We start from the raw sequence: 27,125 nt of genomic DNA on the forward strand, positions 1-27,125 counted from the left end.
TTAAGCTTGAAATTATAAAATATTTTTATGACCAAATTAATTTCTATTAAATGTGTATACATTAAAAATAAACATGTCTAAAAAACCACCGTAGTAGTATAGATGCTACTGATAAAATTTAATTATGTAATATATAGTATGAAAAAACAAAGATTATAAAAGGAAATAAATACTCTTGAAAAATAAATATAATTATAACTTGATTAATACATTTTATATTTTTCTCTTATATCTATAAGTGTTAAAAAAAACTTATATTATATTATTAAATAAAAAATCGTTTTAACATCCTCTTAGAATTAAAATAATTTACGATATATACCTAAAATATAATATTTAGGTTTAAACAATAAATTTAGGAGTATTTCTGTAAACAAACAAACATTTAATATTGTAATTTATAAAATTGTATTTGGTTAATTATTCTACTTTCATCTTTGTCTCCCCGCCACTGTACTTTTATTTATTATGCTCACACGCTGTAAAATACAAGTCAACATATATTGTTCGTGTATAATATCGCGTACTCGTGTGTTGTTTGTAACTGAAATCAACGATTAAACTGCGGTGGGGAAAAGACGACCAGAGAGGCGGTTACAGTTGTAAAACAGCAGCAACGATAGCAGCGGTAAAAGCTCAGAAGGCCGAATGTTGTCTATTTTGGTCCGCATCGCCAGGACGGTGCCAAAAAAATGTTTTTCTTACACTCGCGGTTTGCTTGCGTCAGTACGATTCGCATGCCCCTCGTTAAACTATTTTCGTATTACACGGTGTAATTAATTTTTACCAATATATATATTTATATATACATATAAATTTATATTATATATCATATAAATAAATATCCGATTGGTTCACACGTTTATAACATATTCATATTCAGAATAACATAATAATATATATTATTTTATTCAAAACGATTTCCAATTAGTTTTTTTGGATGTCTTTTGACGAGCGCCGGCTGTCCGAGGCCAGAAGAGGCAGCATAAGTGGCTATATCAACAAAAAGGTACAACTGTTATTATAAATATTAGTATTACGTACTTAATTTTATTTCCTTAATTATTTATAATAAATGTTTAACACATTTTTCTACTTCCATCAAAATATTTTTATTTTATTTTTTTTGTAGCATAATAATTACATAGTGTAGTATTACAAATATAAATATTTTTATAATATTAAAATAAATGCAATATATTAATTCTAGAAAAAGGCATAATGGTGAGCTGAAAAAACATTGTACCAATTAAAAATTAATATAATGTTAACATTATATCTTTAAGAATTTAATTTTAAAATAAGTATTTTATGACAATAAAAATGTACCTAATATGTGCAATTTAATTATAGCTATACCGACGAGATGACCTTGTTTTATCCATTAATCTTAAGGAAAACTTCTTCTCCCATCGCACATTATAGTACAATAACACATTTATATTTTGGTTCAAGTGAAAAACATTATGTCTATCTAGATGAAGTGTATTTTTATAAAAACAAAAACATGTTAATATGTTTATATTTTGATTTAATAAAAAACATATAATTGGATATAAAAAACACATTTTCTAAATAAGAACATGTATGAATTAGGTATTTTAAATTTAAATTGTGTAAAAATTAAATATAAATAGAAGCTAAATGAGAAAAATAAAATAGGTTGGATACATTTATATTTCGTTTATATTTAAATATTGGATATTAAAAATACAATAAACCAATCGAATTGATAATCCAAAAGTTTAAAAAATTATTTAATATTAGCTAATAAATAAAAAATATGTTTTTTTATGAAGTATATTATTTAACGACATTTTAAATTAAAAAATGGGTGACTTTTCATTAAAATATTTTGAAAATGATTTTGTAAATTTTGCAGATTTTTCTTTACCATTCGTTAGTTTTAGACTAAGGTTTTTAGTTAGATTAGAATTATTAAGAAAATTATTGTGATTTTCTTAAAATAACTCTTACAGATTTCTAAATTTTCTATCAATAATCTTCTATGATTATGATCATCGAAATAATTCTTCTAATTGAAATTGTACGCACTGCGCATAGACACAAAAAATTAAACACACACATAATGGTAAAAACAAAATACATTCCTCATTTATTCAAAATCTAAAATATTTTATAGTTTATTTCATTAATTTTTATCACAACGTTTATGAAATTAATTAGATTAATTGATGATACATAAGTAATCTATAAGTACTTAAAACTCGTCAGTTGAAAATAAACAAACACTAACAGTATGCTTAAAATAGTAATATTCTTATAATGTTATATTGACCTTATAGTAATATAAATAATTGTACGTTATATTTTAGTTTAAAAATACATTAAAATGTGTAGTTACCATTGGTATTATAATATATTTTAGAAATTTACATTTTTATTATGTTTTTATTTAATAGGTATAATTAATGATGAATGCTTAGTAATAAAAATGTAAAAAACTTCATAACAAATAAAAAATTTTGGTAGCATTGTGTGAGTCATAATATGCGTTTAATATGTATAATTCACAATAAATATGATGGTATTCATTTAGTATGTGACCTACCGTATAGGGTATTTGTTTAGTATGCATGATCTACCGGACCGGGATTAATTTAAAAACAGTCAAATTAAAAATCATAAAATTACATTTGATATCCTTTTGTAATACATCGTATAGTGCTGATTTCTTGAAGTTCACCAGTAGCTAATCGTTTTTTTCTAATGTAAATCTTTGTTTCACCGTGACATTTATGGCATAAATTAGTTTCGTCATTTTGTGGTAATAATTTATTCTTTTGTAAAAATTCTAACACGGTTTTTTTAGAAGAAATAATCGCATAAAATTCAACTGCTAACATTTTAAAATTTTAAACACACGCGATTTAGGATTAACGTCTGAACATGTACTGACAATATTGTTGATAAAATGACAAAATATCTATTGATAAAAACCACTTGAATAGTTATTGTATATAATATTAATATAATAAAATTATAAAGATAAACAAGCATAGGATTTCCGCACTCTGTACCTATAATAATAATATAAATAATCGTTTTGGTAGATTACATACTAAACTCGATTTTCGATCGGTAGGTCACATATTACACGAATACCAATATGATTAATACTAAACAGAAATAATAGTTAAACAGTTAAATTACTTATCTACAGTATTATAATTTGGCATCATTTCTGGCAACATTTATTTTCTAAAAATCAAAGTAGCCTATCATACGAAATAGCACAATTAGCATACAAAATATAAATAACAGTATTGATGAATACGAAAGAAAAAAGACATTTAATAGTGAAATTCTATTTTATTATATATCTGTAGATTCTTTAGAAATAGTATTATTCAATAATTCTAAAAATTATTATAAACTATAATTAAAACATTGCAAACCTAAAGTTTATCTTTAATCGATATGGAATGAAGGGTTTAAAAAAATAAAACTGAAAACCAAAGAATTTGACTTAACTAAAAATGTATTGTTTAAATTTTTCTAATATAATAATTATTTTTTGCCAATTGATTTAAATTTTCTTTTGATGAATAGTTTTAAAAGGAGTTATTTGTAATATCAAGTATCAAGAAAATAATGAAATATCTAGAAGGCAAATTGATTTAAATAGGTATTTCAGAATTGATACTATAGAATTATACCAAATAATGAACTTTTTTAAATGGTAATATTTTACAATTTTACTTACTTCAAAATTGAAATATTGCAAAAAACCTACGAAAAGACATAGATGATTTTCTTTTTCAATTTGATGGTAGATCAGTTTAATCTAAAATTAAAACTAAAAGAAAATGTAACTGAATGCAGAATTACTAGGTCGTACGTTTGTACAACGAAAACATCATATACGGGTGTAGCGTAATTTAAACACCAAAATACCTACATATTTATTTAAAATTATATTTTAGCGTACTAAATTTTAAAATGAAACTACTAAAGGATTACTTAAGTCCCCTCAATTTGAGCTCCGAAATTGAACGCACTTAATATCTTAAACTTATTAACTTAAGTTATAGTAGTGTTATTACAATGATAATATGTGTTTTTTGCGTAATGTTAATGTTATTACAATATTATTTCATATACATATAAATACGAGTATATTTTCATATTATAGCTTTATTTGTGGCTAACTTAGAATCTATATTTTAATTACAGTTGTATGAATGTACATGTTATGTCAAATGAAATACGAACGTTTAGTGGACCAAACTGAATATTATTTTCAAGTGGTTTTTTAGTTTACATTATGATCAGAAAAATTACCTTTTGAGAAAATTAAAATTTGATATTTTAGAATTTCCATATCATGTGTCTAATTTTTATTTTTTAGAAATTTTATAAAACTTTTCTCAAAAGTTAACTGCCCTAAAGTTCAATCTCAAAAATAAATATTGTAGGATCAATGAAATTCCACATTACTATATCTAAAACGAAAATAATATACATACCTATATAGTAAATTAAAATATCTTAATAAAAATCAAAATAATTTTTATTATTGAAATTTTTTTAATTGTATGTTTTTAAATGTATTTTTTTTTTAAAACGTTGTATAACAAAATTAAGTTAAGTTATAAATCTTTAAATTTCTACATTTCTGTTTAAGCTCAAATTATCAAATTCATCATAAAAAATCATGAAATATGTTATTTCTATATATTAATGTATAAATATAATAATCTGTAATAATGCTACTATAACTAACAAGATGCGGCTTTCATCGAATCATTAAATTGTGTACAAATTAATGTAATTGTTTTTAATATATTTAATGCGTATAAATTATATTATTTTTTTATGCATTTTATAGTTAGTATTTTTATTGATAAAAAATTACTTCATTGTATTTATTTTATTAAATTTAAATTGATATTTAAATTAATTGAATAAGAATAAATATATTTAAAATTAGATAACATATAAAATAGATGTAGAAGTAGGCCTAAGTACAAAAATATATTAATAAAAAGTCGATATCATCCTTATTAGAGGGAAACTTTGCAAAATTTGTATGACTTACTGGTAAGTAAAATAATCCCATACACCTGGTGATACCGGGAACAAGTCAAGTCGTCGTAACAAACGAGGTGCATCAATAGTTCCTTTAATAAGTTGAGTTTTTATTTCAGAAGGGTGACTGCGAGGTATTATCTCAGTAGACAAATTTATAATTCTCCCCAAAAAATGTATTTATTTATTAATTAGTTACTCCATAGCATACCGCATAATATATACCCCGTAAAAATGTATGATATCTCCCCGGATAGAAGGTCTGAAATAAACACTGAATACTTCCATTGATAAAATGGTAACTAGAAATAAAACTGCGACACGATGAATGTAATATTTTTATACTTTTGTCAATATCTGCGATTGAAATATTTTCAAACTGTTAGATAGAATGATGGATGCCAAATAAATGAAAGTCAATTCTAACTTAAACTCAAACCAATATTTTTTAAAGCACTAGGTTTATATTTATAGTCAAATGGTTGACTTTTTAACTGGGTGTTGAAATTATAATTTTAACACTTTTCTCAAATAAAATAAACATTTAAAACAATATACATATACAACAATTATTACTCATTAATATAGAATATAATAAACTTTTATTATTTAGTAACTTCATATAAATAATATTTTATAATAATTTTATTTCATAATATAATATTTAAATAAATTAAAACATTGTTTTAAAATGTTATTATTCCACATTAATCTAAATTGTAAATATGTATATATTTGTTTTTTTTTCGTTTTACTATCTCGCCGATTCATCAAAAATTAATTACACATGATTGTAATGATTGGAATATAGATATTATTTCAATGTATTACAAACAATCTAAGTATCTTTATTTAAAATACTGGTTTTATTTTGAAGTACTTTTTTACATTTATTTTATATCAATATTTCCATTCAATCCATAGGATTATTTTTCTTGACATAAAGTACCTCTGCAATATTATATATTTGTTGAATATCAAAATATATTTTGACGACAACAATAGCGTTAACAAACATACAAACAATATTTGGAAATGTATTTTCTTGTTATTGAGATCGTGACTATTTTTTGGGTACCACACACACATTTTTAAATATTACTTATACGTAAGGCATAAGATAATACTTTTTATCGGAAACCCGAACTCAATACTTTCCACATATTTTAACCAATATTTTAACTAATATAAAAATTAAAATTCTATTTTTTTTTTTTTTTTTTTTTTTTAATGGAGTAAAACAATAGAATAAGATGAAAACCCCAAGGAACTATAACTTTTATTATTAATTCAAAAACTATTAAATATTTTTATAAATTTCTATAAATTCTAATAATTTATATTTATTTCATTTTAAGAATTATTTATTCTAATAAAATAGGAAATATATCACGTTTTCGGGCATAATAAGAGTAATACGAACAAGTGTATAAATCAGTTAATAAATAATTATACAAATATAGTAAGTTCGATGTATGTATGTGTTTCGTATAATTATTTTATATCGGTTAAAAATAAATATATGTCATAAGTCCTGTAAAACATTTTAAATTCAGTGGAAATTAAAATACAAAATGTACGGGTACCATAGCATTCACTGTTTCCACTATGTTATCAGAAAACACGATTTATCGTTTCAAATATACATTTCGGTTATCTTATTGTATTGTTTAACTGTTCGGCACCGTTTCCCAGAAATATTTTTGTACACGCTGTCGCATGAACTCCGCACTGCTTTAACCTTTAAGTATTTATCCGTCAACTCGTTCGACATATTCGCCAATAGTTTCGTAATTAATATACCATTTGAATCTTTCGAATATAATATACTCGTAGTAAATATAGGGTTACTAAAACCATAGAACCGCTGGCAATGTTTCCTTTCCGTGAACAACATGCCGGATCGTGCATGATAACAATACGAACACAAATGTTCTCGTTTCCACGTACACTGTTACGCAGACGGATTTTGAGTAATGTTGGCAAACAAGAGCCCTGGTTGCGTACCTCCCCTCACCCCCCTCGACAGTGACTAAATCTGAGAACAATCGAATTGTATTGTGTCCCGCTGCCGAGTCGCGTAGTACCATCGACCGGGCGCGTTTGACGAATTTGACGACATAATTAAACATTTTATGTTGGCCAGAGAGAACACTAATATGCGCTTACACGTGTGTAGCGCGCGAAATCGCTGAATCGCCTGTTGAAAACCGCACGTAAACGAACGCGGCTGCGACGTATAAATGGATTTCAGTCTTGTTTGTTGTTCATTTTACTCGGAGCGCTGTACGTGCGCGCCTTGTTCCCTCGCCGAAAACGGAAAAACGGTTTCCGTTTTGCCACGGAACGACGTAGCCGTACGGGGGAACGAACGCTCGGAGGGTGAGGGACGGCGGGTGAAATATTTTCGGTGGAGAGAACGGTACGGTTGCCGTGGGAGGGGAGGGCAATGGAGTGTTCGAGCGGCGGTAATGCGTCGCGTTGGCGAATGCGCGCGAGGGTCGTATTTAGGTCAGCGAAAACGCGCCGCTGCCGCTCCGGTGCGTTTGTTGTTGTTGTCTGCGGCGGCGGCGGGCGCGTCGACCCCCGGGCTTTTTGCAACGTTCCTCCGGACGCCGCCGATTCAGTGTTGCCGACCGTGGCATAAAGCACGTGCTCCTCGACGTTTCGGCCGCGCGCGCACGTGCCGTTTGTAGAGGGGACCATCGCCGTCCGTACCGCTGTCGCTGCGATACATAGAGTTGTAAAGCGGGACCGAGCAGCGTCCACCCGCTCCGTCGTTATACCGAGCACGACGTGTTCGCCGTCACGTACGCATCGTGCACGCGGGTATCCGTTCGCCCGTGTCACACGCCTCTCCCCCCCAACCCCAGTCTTTGCTCGACGGTGTAAACAGTACCCGGGACGCGGCGACGGGTGTGATATGATTATGTTTCAAAAACTCGAGAATCCGTAGTGCCCGCGCTCCGCCGTGTTTACGTAACACAATATGTATATTACAACATGCCGTGTAATGATGACATTGTATATTACGACTCTCAGGGATCTCTAATGAATAACGGGAGAGAGATAGAGGTCTAAACACGAACAATCGGAACACTTGAAAAAAACCGACCCGGTCTCGTAGGTTCGAAATCAAATTTTTAAAGTGAAAAATCTACGATGATTTGAAATTTCCAACAGGGTGATTGTAGAAGAAAGTAATATGCAGTGTGGTGCGCAGCCCGTATGTCGGAGTAATGTAATCATTGGTCTATAAACACCCTTATATAATTATTCTGAAAATAACAGCACGGTAGACATGTGATGTACATTGAACATTTTTTCAACGAATTTGCAAAGCGCAAGCGCCGGCGGAGTCTCCTAATAGTTCCGATGTAATGTTTTCCTTGATACTTGAGACGAGTCATTAATACACAGATATCGTTAGCTGATGTGACGCGATAACTTAATATTAGTGTGACCGTTCGTATTCGGGCGTAACACGTTTTCACCAAACGTGTACCTTTCCTTTTTCCACCAACACTCGATTCTTCCAAATTATATTTTAACCAATACCCGTTTCCACCATAACAAATTTTTACTGATACCTGTTTCCCCGGAATAAATTTCTACGTCATCTATAAATTCATAAATTATTTTTTATTCAGTGTATTATAGACTGAAATACTCGTAGAGTCGTATGATATCAAGTTAATAGATTGTCTTTGATCCATCTCGTTTAATCAACTTAAAAGTACATATAAGTACACCTTAATAACTCGTTTTTAAGTACTATGTTTAAGTATATGATTTATAAATATATAGATATATTATATTATGCTGTATTGTATAAATATTATGCTTCGCCTTTTCGGTATTATAAATGATTGCTATCATATTTTATAAATATTAATGGTTAAAACAAGTCAACAAAATTTAATTTATTACACACTTAAATAAAGACCGTATCAATACCTAACGCACATAATATTGTGCTAAATACGTTTAACTAGTGAGTTTTTAGTTAGAAATCTTTTTGGTGGAAATGGGTATCAGTCAAAATATCAATTGGTGGAATTGGGTATCGGTCAAAATATAATTTGGCGAAAACGGCTATTGGTGGAAAGGTACACTTTTGATGGAAACGTGTCCCGCTCTCGCATTCATACCCGCGTAATGTGGGAAATAATATGCAAGCTCAGGTGACGTAATAATAGTATGTGTCCACCTTTATTGTACATGTCTGTGCGGTACGTCACGTCGGTACCACAGCACGTGAGCAGATGTCATATCGTAACGATAATACGTTGCAGGACGGTCGACGGGACGTTGAACTTTTTAAAAAACAAATGACAACAATTTTGGTACGGACAGTTGTCCATACTGCCCGTGCACCATACTAACCGCCACTGAGTGAGAAAAGTACCACTCGTTCGTGACGTACTGTGCACACATAAGGATTTTCAATCCGCTCCTAAAGCGGTCGCGTCTATGACACACAGATCACGTTGCGTCCCTGTGATACTGAGGTCAATAAAACGTGTACCTGCATGCTGTAGATACCTATACGCTAGTTCGCGTAGTAATCTAAACACTAAATGTATCGTGGTTAACTTCCCCTGTCACGCATTGGCTTCCCTTTTGTTATCAACAAAAAAAAACAACGAACAACGTTTATTGTAATATTTATCTATGCACGTCATGAAGTGTTTTGTGTACGAAATTTTACCACTAAACACCCACGTAATGGATACACATAATTTTTGTGTTTTTTATTCTCGTTCTGTTAACTTTCGACAACGCGAATCTCCTGCCCAATTCAAGAGTACCGACTTAATATAGTTTAGTATTTTTAAATTTTTCATCGATTATACCGAAACACTTAACGTTGTACCTAACGTGGGTGCTGATTATGTGTAAATATACACATATATACATTGTAATACGTCTGCATGTCCATGTCTATCGCACAGCTCAGCAAATTTCATCATACTAAGTTATCATACGAATGAATATTTGTATTTTTTTAAAACTTCATCTAACTTTCAGTGTAGTATAATATTGAATTGAAATACTTGTTTGTTTTTTGAATTAATTATATTAGCTTTAAAGTAACTATACATTTTATATAATAAAAAAGATCATAAGTGAATAAATTATTTTAAATGTCCTCGTGAATGGTGAGTCTAGTCCGTATAAAAATTACATATTTTAATCAGAGTGATTAAACCAATATAATGGTTATGAGAGTTAAAATTTTACTCATGGATAATCTGGAGTCTTCATTTAAAACAGAAAACATATTTTGTGTAGAAATAATACGTGTTGTTGTTGAGATGTTTATCTATAAATAAAATGATTAAAACCAAAATGTATTTATGAGGTTTTTGGTAAGCTGCCAAGTCGACTAAGACTAAATTCATAGTTACCACTTATACTTTAAAGATATTAAAATTAGTTGATTGAAGTATCTATGCAGCCAATTTCTTTTATTATTTTGTACAATAAGTATAACCAAATTATAATCGGTATGCATTCAAAATTGTTATAGAATAGGTACTATTAAGATTTGGCATAAAAAAATAATAGCTTTTAAATTTGAAACAATTACAAATCTATCTTTGAAGGTATTCTAAAATAATAACATACATATCTAATATGACAATATAAAAATAATTATGATTTTTATACTTATTAATATTTAATAAGAACCTTGCCAAAAAAATATTTTTTTAATTTTTCAATTAATTTATATAAGTTCATTAAATTTATTTATTTTCTTGTTCATTTTTAAAATATATATTAATTTATTTATTGTTATTCTTCACAGACAGTTTATGTTTGGAATATTCTAGTATGTAGTTACTTATATTCTTAGTTAATTAACTAAGAATATAAGTAAATATATAATATATAATTAATTAGTAGATAAATTAAAAATCTGTATAAAGCTAAATTTATAAGAAAAGAAACTACTATACTTTATATAAATATTTTATGTATTTTAAATATACATTTTAATAAGTATAATAATTAATAAACTATAATAGTTCAATTTACAATTAGCTCTAAATAAATTGACAGATATATTAAGATATATTTTAAGTACCAGAATTAACTATTATTTAAGATTTTAATAATTTATAAATTTCATACAGCTTATATATAAATATTATGTAATTTGAAGTACAAATAATATGATTTTAATATACGTTAATCCATCATTTTTTTATAATTCAAGTGATATAATATTGAATTGTTTATGTTAAGTATATCGATTTTTCAACATATTGGTAAATGGATACTCTTGACACGAGTAAATTCATTATGTATTTTTCACAATATTTATATACTCTAGATGCATATAATATTATAACAAAAAAATAAATAATATATAAATAATTATATAATATAGTTAACTGAGATATATATTAAAATCATAATTACTATAGACAAAACAACACGTTAGTAACTTATTACAGTCAATATAAATATTATATTTCTTAATCATAAAAAATAAATATTTATTTAATCAAACTTTAATTTTCCAGTATTTAGTATTCAAATACAGATAATTTCCATTAATATTGATTAATAAATAAAAACTTTATATATATTATATATATATATATATTATTGATCCATGGCAGATTGGGCATATATACCATTTATCTATATATTTATTAATTATTATTTGTTATTTTTGTTACATTTCTTTTTACGGTTGAATAGTAAAATTTATAAACACCATAATGTTGATGTCTGTTTATAATGATTATATATTAATCGGAAAATACAAAAGTACAATAATACCTGTGAGTGTCTCCAAGGGAACGGAAATTGTATATTTATTGCTGTAGGAATTCGGTACTATACACTAATGGGTCATGTGTATATAATTTTTTAATGTCCATTAAATGGTACCTTTGGTCATATAGTGGTATCAAATCCCTGTTTTTATTATTATATTACCATTATAAGTCCTGTATAATTTTGAACAATGTTTGAAAGGCTATTTACTTTTATAGCTAACGCGAAGTATCAATGTCCTCGGATAATTTTTCATTTATTAGTACATTCACGACATATGTATAAATTAAAAATCATAATAATAGTTTTATTATAAGCTCATAATGACAATACATTCGGTATAATTCACAAAACTATACTTCTGAACATAATAAAATTGATCGGAAACGTAGAGACATTGAAAGTTGTACTGAAATACATTGAGCTATCAACCTATTTGATCTCATATATACTTAAATACTTTTATATCTTGTATTCTTGTATCCTAAATAATTTTAAATTTTAAATATAATTAATGTGATGCATTAATTTTCTATCGATTTTGTATCTTAGATACTATAAAATGAAAGTGAATTAGATTGCATTTGTTTAATTTTTACCAAAGCAATATCATGATAATATTAATCAAAAACAATAAATAAAATAAACAAAAATACCGGTCAATAATTTTTTCTGAACAACGTCACACATCTGATACTAATTTTATAATCAACAATTTTCATTAATACCAGGCATATAAATATATGGTTATTTGGTGGTGGATGATTAACCTTCTTCAAAATTATTGAAGCTTCAATAATGTGCAATTAAATTGTATATACCGTATATCTTAATTCATGGTTACTACGATACAATCTTTGGCGTAGGGAACGATTGATTCGACTACCCTCCTCCCTCTTAAAACTACATGCCTGATTAATACAAAAAAATTTTAAAGTATTTTCATCATTTAGATTTTGAAGCTTATTTTATATTATATATAACTATTATATTTAACGACATTTGTAACATTTAAAGTCAGTTAAAGTTACCTTTATTTTATACTTCTATATATTTTTATTTGCATAATTTTTAGTAAATCTGTTCTATTACTTTTATATAAAATAAATAAGTACAACTTATAAATTATGTCAATCAAAACAATGAATACACGAAGTATTCACATATATGTATTTTCCTAATGTGAAACAAATAATAGATAACAACATTTTGAAGAAAAAAAGACCATGGGCTAGGTAACGTCTAAGGACGTCCATGTATTCTACGGTAGCGATGGTTTAAATGTATAGTATACCGATCGTGTACCGCACAAGTGTGATAAGTGAAATTTTTTTGAAAAATGTGTTAAGTATATATTCAATTTAATCATAAAATTCTGCTCATTATGCACAAACGAAATTATAACAATATTCAAGTTTTTGTTGTTCTTTATTGAAATTAGAAGAAAAATGTGATGTGTTTAAGTAGTGGCGTAGCCAGGATTTTTAGATATGGGGGGGCTAACCACTTTTTTGGATAATTAAGGTAAGAGAGGATATGAGAATTCACCCTTAACCCCCCCACCATCTACCACCAAGTTTCTAAACGTAATTCAAGCATTTTAGTATAGTTTTAAAAATATTTATTAATATATAATTTATAATAATAATAATTTTAGTTTCAGTGTTCAGTCACTTGCTCCACTCTGACAACTGCATCCTCTTAGGCGAATTTCTGGCAAATTCAGTTATTATTTCACTTTCATCGAATTACTCTTTTTTATTTATATTAGCCATAGCTTACTCATTCAGTCTGTTTTCCGATATGGTGCTTCTTAAAAAAATTTTTAAGCGATTAAGTGCTGAAAATGTTCTTTCCGGAGTGAAAGAGATAACTGGTAACGTGACGAATAATTGTAAAAGTATTTTAATGTTAGGTCGAAGATTGGTGTGATGAGAGAGTGAATCAAGAGCAGAATTCGGTTTTGGAATAGTATTTTGACTCCATTGTTGCCTCCAGATGAACAGGTCAGCTCTGATTGTAGATGAAGTATCATCATGGAAATCTTGGACATATATTTTAGTAGCTTTTATAATATTTTTATCGTCATACATATTTAAATTGGCTGGAATAAGTCCTTCAAGTGGCATAACATCAATAAGCCTTTGATTAAAACGAGCATCCATTGATTCTATTAAATAGTCAAGATATATTATACATATAAACACGGCTCATGGGGGGGCTATAGCCCCTTTAGCCCCCCTTGGCTACGCCACTGTGTTTAAATATTACTTTTTACGAGTAAAAAATGTACAATATTTTTTTTTTTAATTTTTTTTAAGAATACAAATGTAGTAATTGCAGGTTTTTCTAACATCATAAAAAAATTATTACTCATACACGAGTAAAAATCGTTCTCCAGAACAATTATAAAAATGTCACTTATCACACTTGTGCGCTACGCCATTGATATGTAAATCGAGTAATCGGCCGAAGCAAGCGCGATGAATGGAATAACAAAAAATTGAAAAAATAAGTCGACGAATAATGTTTAGAGTTGTGCACGTAATCGAAATTGTTAATACGGTGAAGACGGGACTACGTGCACGAATGTTTGGATATTGTTTCCATTGTGTTCTTATACACAACAATCATACATGAACCAAATATGCTACTTGGTAGTCACACGTTCGTCATCGGTATTACCTAGTCCCGCTATGGTTTCGCATATAATCAATAAGGTCTTTTTTTTTACTTTTTTACCAGAATATTTAAGGATTTATTAAGGTTTATTCCTCGCAAATCGTATTATTTTCATATTCTCATGTAATGATTATTATACTTGTATCGTATTAAAAAATTTCTAGTTTTTTTCACCCCAAGTGGTATCTTAGGTGTACTTACACTTCCGTTTACTCTCTTGCATCGCAGCAAACATATAATACACGTGCACAACTTCCACCGATCGCGTAGCCGCTTGTTAAATCGCAACGCACGGGGGTTGACGGGATGATAGACTCGCGGGTACGCGGCGCTATCCCCCACCCCTATTCGCTCGTTATTAATATTATCGTGCGCGTGACCGTCGATGACGGTGCGTTGGCAGCACTGTTTTCCACGTTCGTACGGTCGTATCTCTGTCCTCGTTCATGCTCACCACCTACCCCTTTAGCATTAACACAGTAACGCACCCGTCATCCGAACGTTTGCCGTCACTGTGGACACTACCGCCGCCGCCGCCGCCGCCGCCGCCGCCTCCGTTGCCGTCAACACCACCACCATCGCCGCCGCCTTAAAATACCAACTCTCGACGACGCATTAACCGTGCCGAGCCATTCCGCCGTGGGCATCGTTTGCGTAAAATACGTAAACACGGATTTTTACCGACTGGGCAATCGCTCACGCAACACTAACGTCGATCTAACATGAGCGACTCGCAAGTAAGGGAAAAAATATAAAATAGTGGCGACCCGCTGCGACTTTTATTACACCACCCGAATAATATTACACCGTTATTTTGGCACTGTTGCCGCCATGGCGAAAAGGTGCCCTGCACACACGTATACTGTATGCACTTACCTCCTGGGTACATGAATATACGTGTTTCGTGCAGCATCTGGATAAACAGTACATACATAACCCTCCCCTCCCACCTGCATTGCACACCGCTCCTCCATATCCGTGGGCGTCCCGGGAACGTCGACGCACCTGTGTACCGACGACCGGATAGTGTTGAAATGTTGTCGGAAATTGCGCAGCCCTCCCTCCCCCCGCCACTCGGAACGTTTATCACGAGTCCTTTTGTCGCCACCGACATCCACTGACGTGACGGAACCATTGACACGGTACGGTCTCGGCCGTCTTAGAAACGTCCGATGCGCGCGAGTCTACGCCGACCAATGGGGTGACGTGGAATGCAAGTGCGGCCGATGGGTCTACGATGCGGCCACACGAAACGGTCATTAATTATAATTGATATGTCTTCGAGTGAAAGAATACGGGTTAATGCCGAACCGTGTTAACGTAAAAAGCGAAAAGGGTTGGTCGGTCGGACGGTCGGCGTGACTGGCGTGTAGGCGTATCTGAAGGCAGGAGGTAGTACTTGGGTGGGTGGTCCTCGGGGGTCGTTATTGCTAAGGCGCACATTCGGTGTATTGATTATTTGTCCAGAAGAATGTGATGGCGGGAAACGCGTTAGATATATGTATATACTCGTATAACTAGTTTACGTATATTGTGTTTATATAAATAGAACATACCTACATATTATTATATAAATATATTATGCATTTTTGTACAGTGTACATAAACACACACACACATTTATATATATATATTTTACATCTGCTTGAATGTTTATAAATAATTTCCAGATGGTGCGGATTTTAGTGCGATGCGCTAACACAATAATAATATTGTCGTGTGACGTAAAGTTTGCTAGATGTAGCGCGTTAGCTTCACTTCTGTGAGTGTGTATAATGGACGTAATTGATGAGTGATATTCCTCAACAGAGATAGGACTCTATTATACGGCGCATTCAATAGGCAATTTAGGGCCATGAATGTATACAAAACAGTTCAAGTACACCACCCTATTGTTGTAGTACCTACGCGCTATATAAACGTATTCGTAAACCCAATGATTAATAATATTGAACAATCAACAATTTTATTTACACGGTTGGATGTGCAATTTAGTAATATTATATTTTTGTTCTGGCATCGAATTTTTTTACACGTTTAATTTTCGAGTTATATCAATACTCACTGTACTCAATGTTATCGACTTCGTTTTGAACAGTCATTGTTGAGAGTAAATCAAACACGTATTGTTATCAATTTTGTTTGTAAATAACTATTGGTATAATAAGAGACTGGATATACATCTATAAAGCCATATTCTTTTCATTGATTTTTTAACCTTAATGCTATTATAAGCGATTTCTGTAAACAGTACTTCGGTAAGTCTTAATGCAAAATACTTTTGGAAGTATTCTTTCAAAGAGCTTAATATAAACACAAGTTTGATTTTATGATTTAATCAAAAATTAGTCAAATCGTTTATAATTTTTTGCAGAATAATTTCATGTAATAAATACTAAATTTTAGTATGATAACTTGAATCTAATTAATATCGAAATAAATTATTTCGTTTCAATTAAAACTATGACTATTACTTTTAATCACGATTCAGTGAATTTACATAATAATAAAATAACTATGTAGTTTAACAATAAATTAATTAAAAACCCTCATGGATTTTGTAAGATAAATTTAAGCATCTTATTTTCTCGACTCTAAATTATAAAATCATCAACCGTCTTATTCATATTTTAACTCACAACTTTTTTTATTCATACTACGATGATACAATGTCCGTTTTAAGAAATGAAGGCTGAGTATTTAAAAAAATATTTTATGAATTAAAAACTGTATAAACTGCAAAAATGATATTTAGTTTAACTTAAGCTTATACAATTTCTAATTATTTTTTGTTTATGTGAAATATAAAAACAAATTAGTCAATATTCTTAAGATAATTTTAAAAACGTTTAATTACTTTAATTTTCTTTAGAAATTGCTGTTCATAAATAATAATTTTATATTACAATTAAAACTTTAAATAAGTGATATTATTCAATTTTCTTTACAATATATTTTTCTATAGTGTACCATATATTGTGTAGTTTTAATATTAGATTTGGAGTTAATAATGACCTTCAAAAATAATTTAATAATTACCTATTAAGAAAATATTTATAAAATTTTTAAATAAATGTAAGTATATTTTAATTTATATACATATAATAAATAATTTTAAATTTTATTTTTATTAAATACCTAGAAAACATTTTCAAAAAATTGTCCAATGTTACGTATCACCTACATATGCTACATTTTAAGACATCTAGAATGTTAAATAAATAAAATGTAGTAAACAATAATATGACTTTTCTAGTAAACTAATAAATGTAAATTAATATGTTTGCATCAAGAAAATTACTATTATAATTATTTTAATGATACCTATTATTTATTTTGAATTACTGAATATTTCAAGGCATCATGGTTCAAATTATCATGACTTTTTTGTCATTTTAGTTATCAAAAATTGTCGTTTAGATTTATTATCTGGTAACTAAATTGTATTAATTCAACGACCAATTATATTTATACTATACTATACTTATATTTACCAAAATTTAGTAAACAATGGCATCGATTTGAATATTTAAATTTTTCTAAAATGAAAACATTTAGGAGTATTGAAATACTTATTATTATTAAATACATTTAATAACTAAATTATCAGCTTGAAAATTAAAATAATTTTGTCGTTTTTTTTTTTGATTTATTGAATAATAAGATTTTATCTCTGTAATCTATAAAGAATCTTTAAAAATATAATGTTTTTTCGATTAATTTTTTTGAATTACAATTATTTTACTATTATTTAGAAATCGTTTATTTATCATATAATAAGGTAAAATATATCGTATCTCATATTTTATTTAATTAAATTAAATTTATACGACTATTAATACACTATAATTTGAATTCATCATATAATTTACTATACATTCAAACTATGTTTACAATTGGAGAAATTGATAAATATATAAAGAAATAATAACAGTTTTTTAAATATTATAACCTTACAATAGTGTATAATAAAATATTATTTGTTCACATTTATAAAACGTTTCGTACTAATGATATGCCGATATTCAGCTCCAATAAAACATACAATTAATGAAATTCAAAACCATAATAAAGGAGTTCTATACTCTATCGCCCTCTCTCAATTTCCGTATCGGTAAAATTAGAATATAATAAATAAATAATATACTTTGTAATGTTAAAAGATATTTTTTTTAAATGTTTTTAATTTTAATTTTTTTTTTTACTTGATTTTCCCCTCATTCAATAATTAATATATAATAGTTTATTTTACTTATGTTACTTAATTTTTAGGTAAAGTTGTTTTTAAAATAAATAATAGTTTTAAAATTTAAATTAATATTTTATTATTATTTCTATGTTATTTTAATACACATCTGATGCACTGAAATAAAATTAAAATAATTTTTCTACGAGACAAATAAATAAATTAACCTTAACTAGTTTTTAGTTCCTCTATATCAGGCGTACCAAACCTACGGATCGTGGAAGTATTCCAACCAGTTCATGATAAATTTATAAAAATTTAACATTTGTGTAGGTGTAAATAAAAATAAAAATTATAATTTAAAAAAAAATATATTATTTTAATAAAAATTTGAGAATTAAAAATTATCTATAAATTTTAAATTTTCAAATAAAAATATATTGACTTTTAGAATTTTTTAATAGAAATAAATAAGTGAGAAATTTTGTATTTTTTTTTTTTTTTAACCAATCTTTTAATATTCGGGATAAAATGTGTAGTGCAAATTCTTAATATGGACTATATGTGTTCATCAGTCAAACGAGATACTTCAGAACATTTTGCGAAATTTATGTGTAAAAATCAGTCAAACGAGATATTTCAGAACATTTTACGAAATTCATGTGTAAAAACGTTTGTTCACAAATATAAATAAAACTATAAAATGTAAATACGCATTGATAATTTATTTATTTTTAAAAAATCATCAGGAAGTTCTTAAAAAAATGTGTTAAATTTATGTTTTTATCTGCGATTTTTTTTTAAATACATTATCCAAATAATTATTTGATTTTAAATCAAAAAGTTCAAGTTGAGTAGTTTCTTGAACCTCATTTTTATCAAACAAAAATGGATTTTCAAATTTCCGAAATTAAGTCATAGGTGATTTTTTAAATCATTAAATCAGTTTTTAAATTCTACTGATAATTGTTCCAACATACTCATAAAATGATTCATCGGAACTTTGTCAATAGAAGAGTTTTATTTAATTTCATAACACATTTTAAAATGTAAAAAACTTTGGTTTAAGATTTGGTTTTTAAGAAGTTGTAATTTTATTTCAAACTATTTTACATCATCTCTAAACTCGAAAATAATTTTAACTGTTTTTAAGTTTGAAATTTAATTAATTTAAATGAGCTGAAATATCAGTCAAGAAAGCGAAATTCCACAACCATTCTTTGTTTTTAAATTTTTTTACTGGTTTGTATTTTTCTATCATAAATATTTGAATTTGTCGCCAAAGATCAATAAATCGTTTAAATTGATCTAATTTATGCTCGACTTAATTACGGAACGTGGTTATGGTACAAAACATTTTTCTATTCCACTTCGACTTAATTTAAAACTTCTATAAATTGTCTATGTTTTAATCTGTGAGATCTTATGAAGTTAACCAATTTTGTTACAACATTCATTATATGTTCCAAATTCATAATATTATCACACAGGAATTGTTTGTGCATAATACTGTGTGAAAATATAGGAGTTTTAATCATTTTTGAAATTGTTAACTCTGCTATCCTTCTAGCTAATTGGGTATTTTGTCTAACCGTATTTAGAAATCCATCTATTGTTATTCGAGTATTACAAAATTTTCCTAGATTAGTCCTAAATGTTTAATACACAGTCCATTTTTTTAAAAATATCAGCTCCTGTTGTAATTACAGAAATGCTTTATAATAAAATAAGTTCTTCTGTTATATTAAAATCTGTATCTATTCTTCGTATAAATATTAATAATTGAGCAGTGTCTGTTAAATCAGTGTTTTCGTCCAAAACTAAAGAAAACATTTAAACGTTTTTGATTTTATTTGTAACTATATCATTAAATAACCTCCAATGTTTTCCACCCTCTTAATAATAGTGTTTCAAGACGAACTTATATTTTCGAATATAGATATTTTTCTAGAATGATTTCTTTTACACTAGCTAAAATACATTTTTTTAACAAATTTACTATCACTTAAAATTTTATTTTCGTGAGATATCAGATTAGCTACTTTATAACTTGCTCAAATGATTTCTTCCTTACCTCTATTATGTTTTTCAAATAAATTTCCAACTCGTTCACTTTTGAAATTTTGTTTTAATTCTTTTAATAAAAATGTTCTAAGATTCCCTTATAATATAAATTTAAGTATTTTTTTCTAAATGTACTAACCTAAATACCTAAATACCCTCTTCAATAAAATAAAAATTATAATAAATATGAACCTTTAAAATGAACGTATTTATTTAATTTTTACTTTCATAATGTATTTTAATATTAAATTCTTTAAAGACAATAAAGTTTCGTAGCATATCAAACACATGCCTTTATTATGATACTCAATAAAAAAATAATCATCATTGAAAACACGGCATATCAATTTTGCGCTTTTTATTTTGAGATATCATTTTAATCAAAGATTAATTTATTATTTTTTCCAAACAAGAAATAAAAACCTGCAGTTTCTAATGATGAAAACAAACTAGCGACCAGCGTGGAAATATTCATTACATACACGATTATAGTTAAAAATTCTATTAGTAAACAAAGATAATATTATGTCGATTGTACATTTTAGCATAATTAACAAAAAAAATAAAATAAAACCGTGAAGTATATATGGCCCCCATTCTAAATATAAATTTTGAATGTGTCCTGAAAGATTAAAAGGGTTGGGCACACCTGCTCTATATTAAGAATTCTTAAAAAATCTTTTCTATTAGGTTATATTTTTATCGAAGTGTATTATACTTATACAACTTACTTTTAAAACTATTGAAAGTGTATATTGTAGAGCAAACTTATTAACAAAAGAGTATTGTTAGACAATTTTTTCCACTGTATTATAATATATAAATCTTTATATCATAATTTATATCATAACTTATCAAATACTACTTCAAAAATAATGTCATTAATTTCAAGTACCTAGATGCTTATTATACTATGGGCTTATAGTTTATTGTATACTACTGAAAATTTATAATAAATGATTATGAATGAACACTGTTATTTGTTTTCAGAAATTCCTTGTCAAGACAGAGAGAAGTGGCAATGTCTACGTTCACGTCCAGGTAATGATTAAACATATTTTTATAAATATTTTTTTTTTTATTAAAAATCAAATTAAATTAAATTCACAATATAATTCATAATCTATCATAATACTTATTCATAATTATAAATTCAAAATATTTGTATTTTTAAAGAATTATTTATACTTACATTGAATTAATATATTATTATATTTTTCATAAAAAAACTTTTAAATTAAAGTCTGAAAATATATATACTGTGTAATTTAATAATTTTGATATTTGTTTTAGTTATATTGTAGATATTTATGTATTTATAATTTCTCAATAAATTTGCAATTATGATAAAACAATAAAAGTTCGAACATTTTAAAATATTAATAAGCAGTTATATTATTAGGTAATACATTATTTAATGAATTACAAATCATTAATTGCAGGAATATATTTAACCAGTACGAGTATATAAAATAAATAATCGCATACAGAAAAAAATTAACTGAAACCAATACAATTTTTATTAAAAACAATTAAAAGTTTTCAACATCATTTTTATTTTTAAACAAAAAATAAAAATACAAATTTTGTTTAAATGTATTTTATTTTTTTTTATTTTTTATATTACAATATATTACATTTTTACACAGAGCTTTCTATTATTGATGATGTATAATATTTTAAAATTTAAGCACAGTGTCAATTTTGAAAACACTAACATTAGTAATTTTATTATAATAATTATTTTAAAATATTTTCAAAACAACTAATATTACATGTTATTATAATATTTTCAACTCTTGGGTAGAAAACAAATATCTTGATCATTTAATCTTGTACTTTTTTACAATATTTATTCCAAAAAGTATCGCAGGAATCAGAAAGATATTTTTAAAAAACTAACTCTGGATTTTTTGAGTAGTTTTCATCCGTGAAATTCTTCAATTAATATTTTATTTATATATATATATTTTTTTTTTTTTGATATATTTATATTTACATATATATATCTCGTAAATGCATCTTAATAATGTTAGCAATGATGTATTTTTAGACTTGAACTCTAATAAAAGATTTTTTTTTCTATAATAATATAGATATATAAATTTATTTTATATATTTTTCTAGAGAGTTTAGAATATTAAATTACTTCCTAAAAATGTTAGGAAATATTATTTTGATTCATTTTTGTACATAATATTGCTGCAGATATTATATTACGCTGTAATAAATCAGTAAATAAGCTTTGCTATAGTCAGCATTTTATATTATATGGACTATAGAATATTATGACTAAAGACCGGATTTTGCATAAAATGCATGTTGCTATTTTCAACATTATATTCATGCAGTCAATGAATGTCCATGAATCTTTACTTGGTTGATTAAATAACAAAATTGTATTCTACATATTTTAGAATATTCTGATGTTAGTGCATGCCCTGCACATTTTTGCATGTTTTAACAAAAAACCTGTACAAATATACACCTAAAAATCCAAAAAGGTGTTGAATAAAAAAAACTGATTATATGTAGGTACGTGTAAGTTACTAAACTTCCATAGGTTGGTTGTACTAGTTTTATAGTGGAGACATGTCATTTATATGAAATTTTATCTAATCTTGTTGATAAAATACCCAATATTTATAATACTATAATAATACTCTTTATAATAGTTTTATAAAGCTATTCAGATTGTACTTTGTATAATAATTACTTATTTATATTTTTATAACATTTCTATATAAAAAATATGTTCTTTATTTTATTTAGGGAGATCTTACCCAGCAGGACAAAAGAGCCATATTTCTCACTGTTCATGACCTAGGATGCAACCGTGAGTTATATAAATTTACATTAAATAACTTCTAAGGAATTTATAATATATATATATGTGTGTATTTAATATAGATATATCATTTGAAAATTTCGTGAATCAGCCATGTATGAGTGAAATTAAAGACAGATCAATATTTATTCATATCGATGTACCCGGTCATGAGGACAATGCTGATACTCTTCCTGATTCGTAAGTATCAATATTAATTACTATATATTGTTAAATTAATAATTTTAAGGAATTTTTTTGATTTGAAGTTTTCAGTTTCCATCACTTCAAGTGCTTGGTGAAGACTTAGTGGCTGTATTGGATACCCTGCATATTCGTTATGTTATTGGATTAGGAGAAGGAGCTGGTGCTAATGTAGTCGCTAGGTTTGGTTTGGCACATCCCTCACGCGTTTTAGGACTTATACTCATAAATTGTACTGGTTCGGCTACATCTGTGAAAGAAAATTTTAAATCAAAAGTGAGTGCTTAATATATATGACGTTGGTTCGTAAATCGAACATTTATTAACAAGTGATTATTATTGTTTTAGTTCGTCAACTGGAAAGGTAAATCAACTGTAAGCCAATCAGCAATGGATTATTTAGTTTTCCATAAATTTGGACATGTAAGTTGATTATTAATATAATTTGATACTTTTTAATAAAATATTTGCTTAAATTGTAGCAACTTATGAATGAGACAAATCCCGACAAAGAGTTGGTTATCAATGAGTTTGTAAAACGTCTTCAAGGTACTATCAATTCTAAAAATCTCAAACAATACGTAAACGCATTTCTTAAGTACGTATAATTAATTAACTGCCAATATACGTTATTTTAATATTTACATATTTTTATTTTTATTGAAACATTTCAGTCGAAAGGATCTGATGCTTAAAGATTACAAGCAAGACATATTATTGGTAACAGGAGTTTTGGGATCTTACGCTAATGTGGTTGAGAAATTACATCGTGACTTAAATAAACACAAGGCGACATTATTGAAAATTGAAAGAGCTGGCGATGTTTTAGCAGAAGCGGTAAGATTAAGTTTATTTTATTTCATTATTAAAATAATTCACTCTCAAAATAAATACAATAAATAATTAATGTAATAATTGTCGAACTACATAATATATATTGATTTAATATATAATATCATAATAAATTAATTAAATATAAAAGTTTATAGTTATTTGCTTAAGTAGAGAATTTTGTTCTTAAAGAAACTTATAAAACTAATTCAAAGTTAACATAACATCAATAATAGTACATCATTAACAATATTTTATGATATACATAATGCTAAGTTTATGTTTTAATTTTAAATATGATTTTTTTCCTCCTTAGCCAGCAAAAATGGCGCAAAGTATACTGTTATTTTGCAAGGGACAAGGTCTACTTACTTCGGTTACGTTACCAGGCATCGAGAGACAGCGCACATTTTCAGGAAGTTCGTCAGATGGCGAACGTCCGAGGCGCAGCTTGTCACGTGGCATGAGCATGGAAGATTACGACAGACCAAATATTCGGCGGCTATCTATTTCCGTCAATGAAAACTTACCGTCTCCCAAATAAAGACTAAATGAATGATCACCCGCGCATAAACGATTGACTAAATTGATCTATATAAATACGCTATTTGAATACATATACATTTAAAAAAAAATCTAGTCATTAACTTCTACTATTACTTCTATTTACGTGTAATACATTAATCTTGCATGATTTGTTGTTAGTTCCTTTAGTCGCCCAAAAGAGCCAAATATATACTTATATATAATTATATATATATATATATATATATATACATTATATTATATATCTTGTCCCTGGATTCCGCCCACATATCAGTATTAAAAAAAAAAAACACACTCACAAAAAAAGGCTCTTGATTGTTTCTTACTTTATGGAACACGTTCCTACAATGACAATATAAGCGAGGGCCAAGAATAATATTTTTGTTCGTTAATACAATATTTGTTTTTTTTTTTTGTATTGAGACAGTGAGGTTGGATTGTTAATGGCTATACATTATATCAACGATTATATATAGTGAAACCAATATTTTTCTTCTTTAAGAAAAATAACAATCGTGATTTCACTTCATTTAATGCCAAAATATTTATTAATTTTTTTAATTGTTGACAAAGTTCGTTTGTGTGAAACGCATTTAAATTTTTCAAATGTTTATTTTAGCCACGGGTGAGAAAACCTAATCTTTTTTCACGTTTTTTATATCATATATGATTTTTTTCGATACAAAATAATATAGTGGGAACATGTTATTCAAGAGACTGAATTTCAGTTTTTGCTTGATTAATTTGTAATCAACTCTAGAACACTTTATACATAGAAGCTTTTTCAACAACAACGCTCAGTGGCTATGCACTATTTAAGTGCAAAATTATACATACATATAAATACACAAAGATTTATATATAGATATTTTTAAATATTTATAAATAAAATTTATAAAATAATGTAGATCTTTCGTTGTATGTTTAATATAAATATTTTTTTTTTTTTTGTAGGTCTTAAGCTTTTTACACGAGTAGTTGTTATTGTTGCTAAGCTTTGTAATAACATTATTATGATTATGAAATATGTAGGCATACATAATATACAGACTATACATATATATAAATATAATAATTATAACTGTGTTGAAATACAATTATTATGCAATGTTAGTTGTATTATTATTTATTTATTATGATTTTATAATTAATTGTTATAACTTAATGATAATTAAGTTTTTGTTTATATATATATATATATATATATATATATATATATAAACCCTACATTTTCACCATAATATCCATCCATATTTTCTACAAAAAAAATTATTATTCCCCTAGCATCAAACGAATATAATACATATATGACGTCATCAAATTAGTCGCAAACTAAAATATCTCTGAAATCGTAATTTATCGACAATAGTGGAATTTTCTTTCATATCTAAGTTCGTACGTTCAGAGCGCATCCAACGATGTAGCATACATCAATATAATATCAATAAAAAAAAAATTTCAAATATGACGTCAACAAATTAGTCGCAAACTAAAATCTCTCTGAAATCGTAATTTATCGACAATAGTGGAATTTTTTTTCATATCTACGTTCGTACGTTCAGAACGCATCCAAACGATGTAGCATACATCAATATAATATCAATAAAAAAAAAATTTCACATATGACGTGCGTGCGTGATTAATATTGTACTCTTAAGAGGCCATAACTCCGGAACCACATACCGCAAAGCGTACAATCTTCACAGAAACCATCTACATATCAATCTTAATATGCCCTAAAATTTTTATCGAAATCGGTTCGGTGGATCTTGAGCTATAAAATTTATTCAAAATGTACATCGATTTTTATTTTTATTTTTATATTTTTATATATATAACCGGCGATAGCATGTTGATAGTATTTCATTGGAGAAGAGGTCAACCCTATAAATCTTCTTCTTCTTCTTCTTCGGGCAATCGGCCGCTAACAACCATCCCATC

The 27,125-nt window shown here is 27.5% G+C and overlaps 1 protein-coding gene across 2 annotated transcripts; it reads left to right on the top strand.

Moving 5' to 3' along the window:
* The first annotated feature begins 753 nt into the window (after positions 1–753).
* On the top strand, positions 754–25,855 carry LOC112682263 (uncharacterized protein ZK1073.1). 2 transcript variants are annotated; one of them, XM_025552799.1, is made up of 9 exons: positions 754–1,009; positions 21,767–21,817; positions 23,549–23,612; positions 23,687–23,804; positions 23,873–24,083; positions 24,156–24,230; positions 24,290–24,405; positions 24,482–24,644; positions 24,955–25,855. In XM_025552799.1, the coding sequence occupies exons 1-9, from the start codon at positions 941–943 to the stop codon at positions 25,180–25,182; spliced, it is 1,095 nt and encodes a 364-aa protein (XP_025408584.1). In that variant the 5' UTR covers positions 754–940; the 3' UTR covers positions 25,183–25,855. The 2 variants fall into 2 exon arrangements, with proteins under 2 accessions (XP_025408584.1, XP_025408587.1); XM_025552802.1 differs by lacking the exon at positions 754–1,009 and adding an exon at positions 14,982–15,263.
* The last annotated feature ends 1,270 nt before the right edge of the window (positions 25,856–27,125 follow it).

The sequence above is a fragment of the Sipha flava genome, unplaced genomic scaffold (assembly GCF_003268045.1).
Source record: "Sipha flava isolate LNK unplaced genomic scaffold, YSA_version1 201_pilon_pilon, whole genome shotgun sequence".
NCBI classification, from domain to species: Eukaryota; Metazoa; Arthropoda; class Insecta; order Hemiptera; family Aphididae; genus Sipha; species Sipha flava.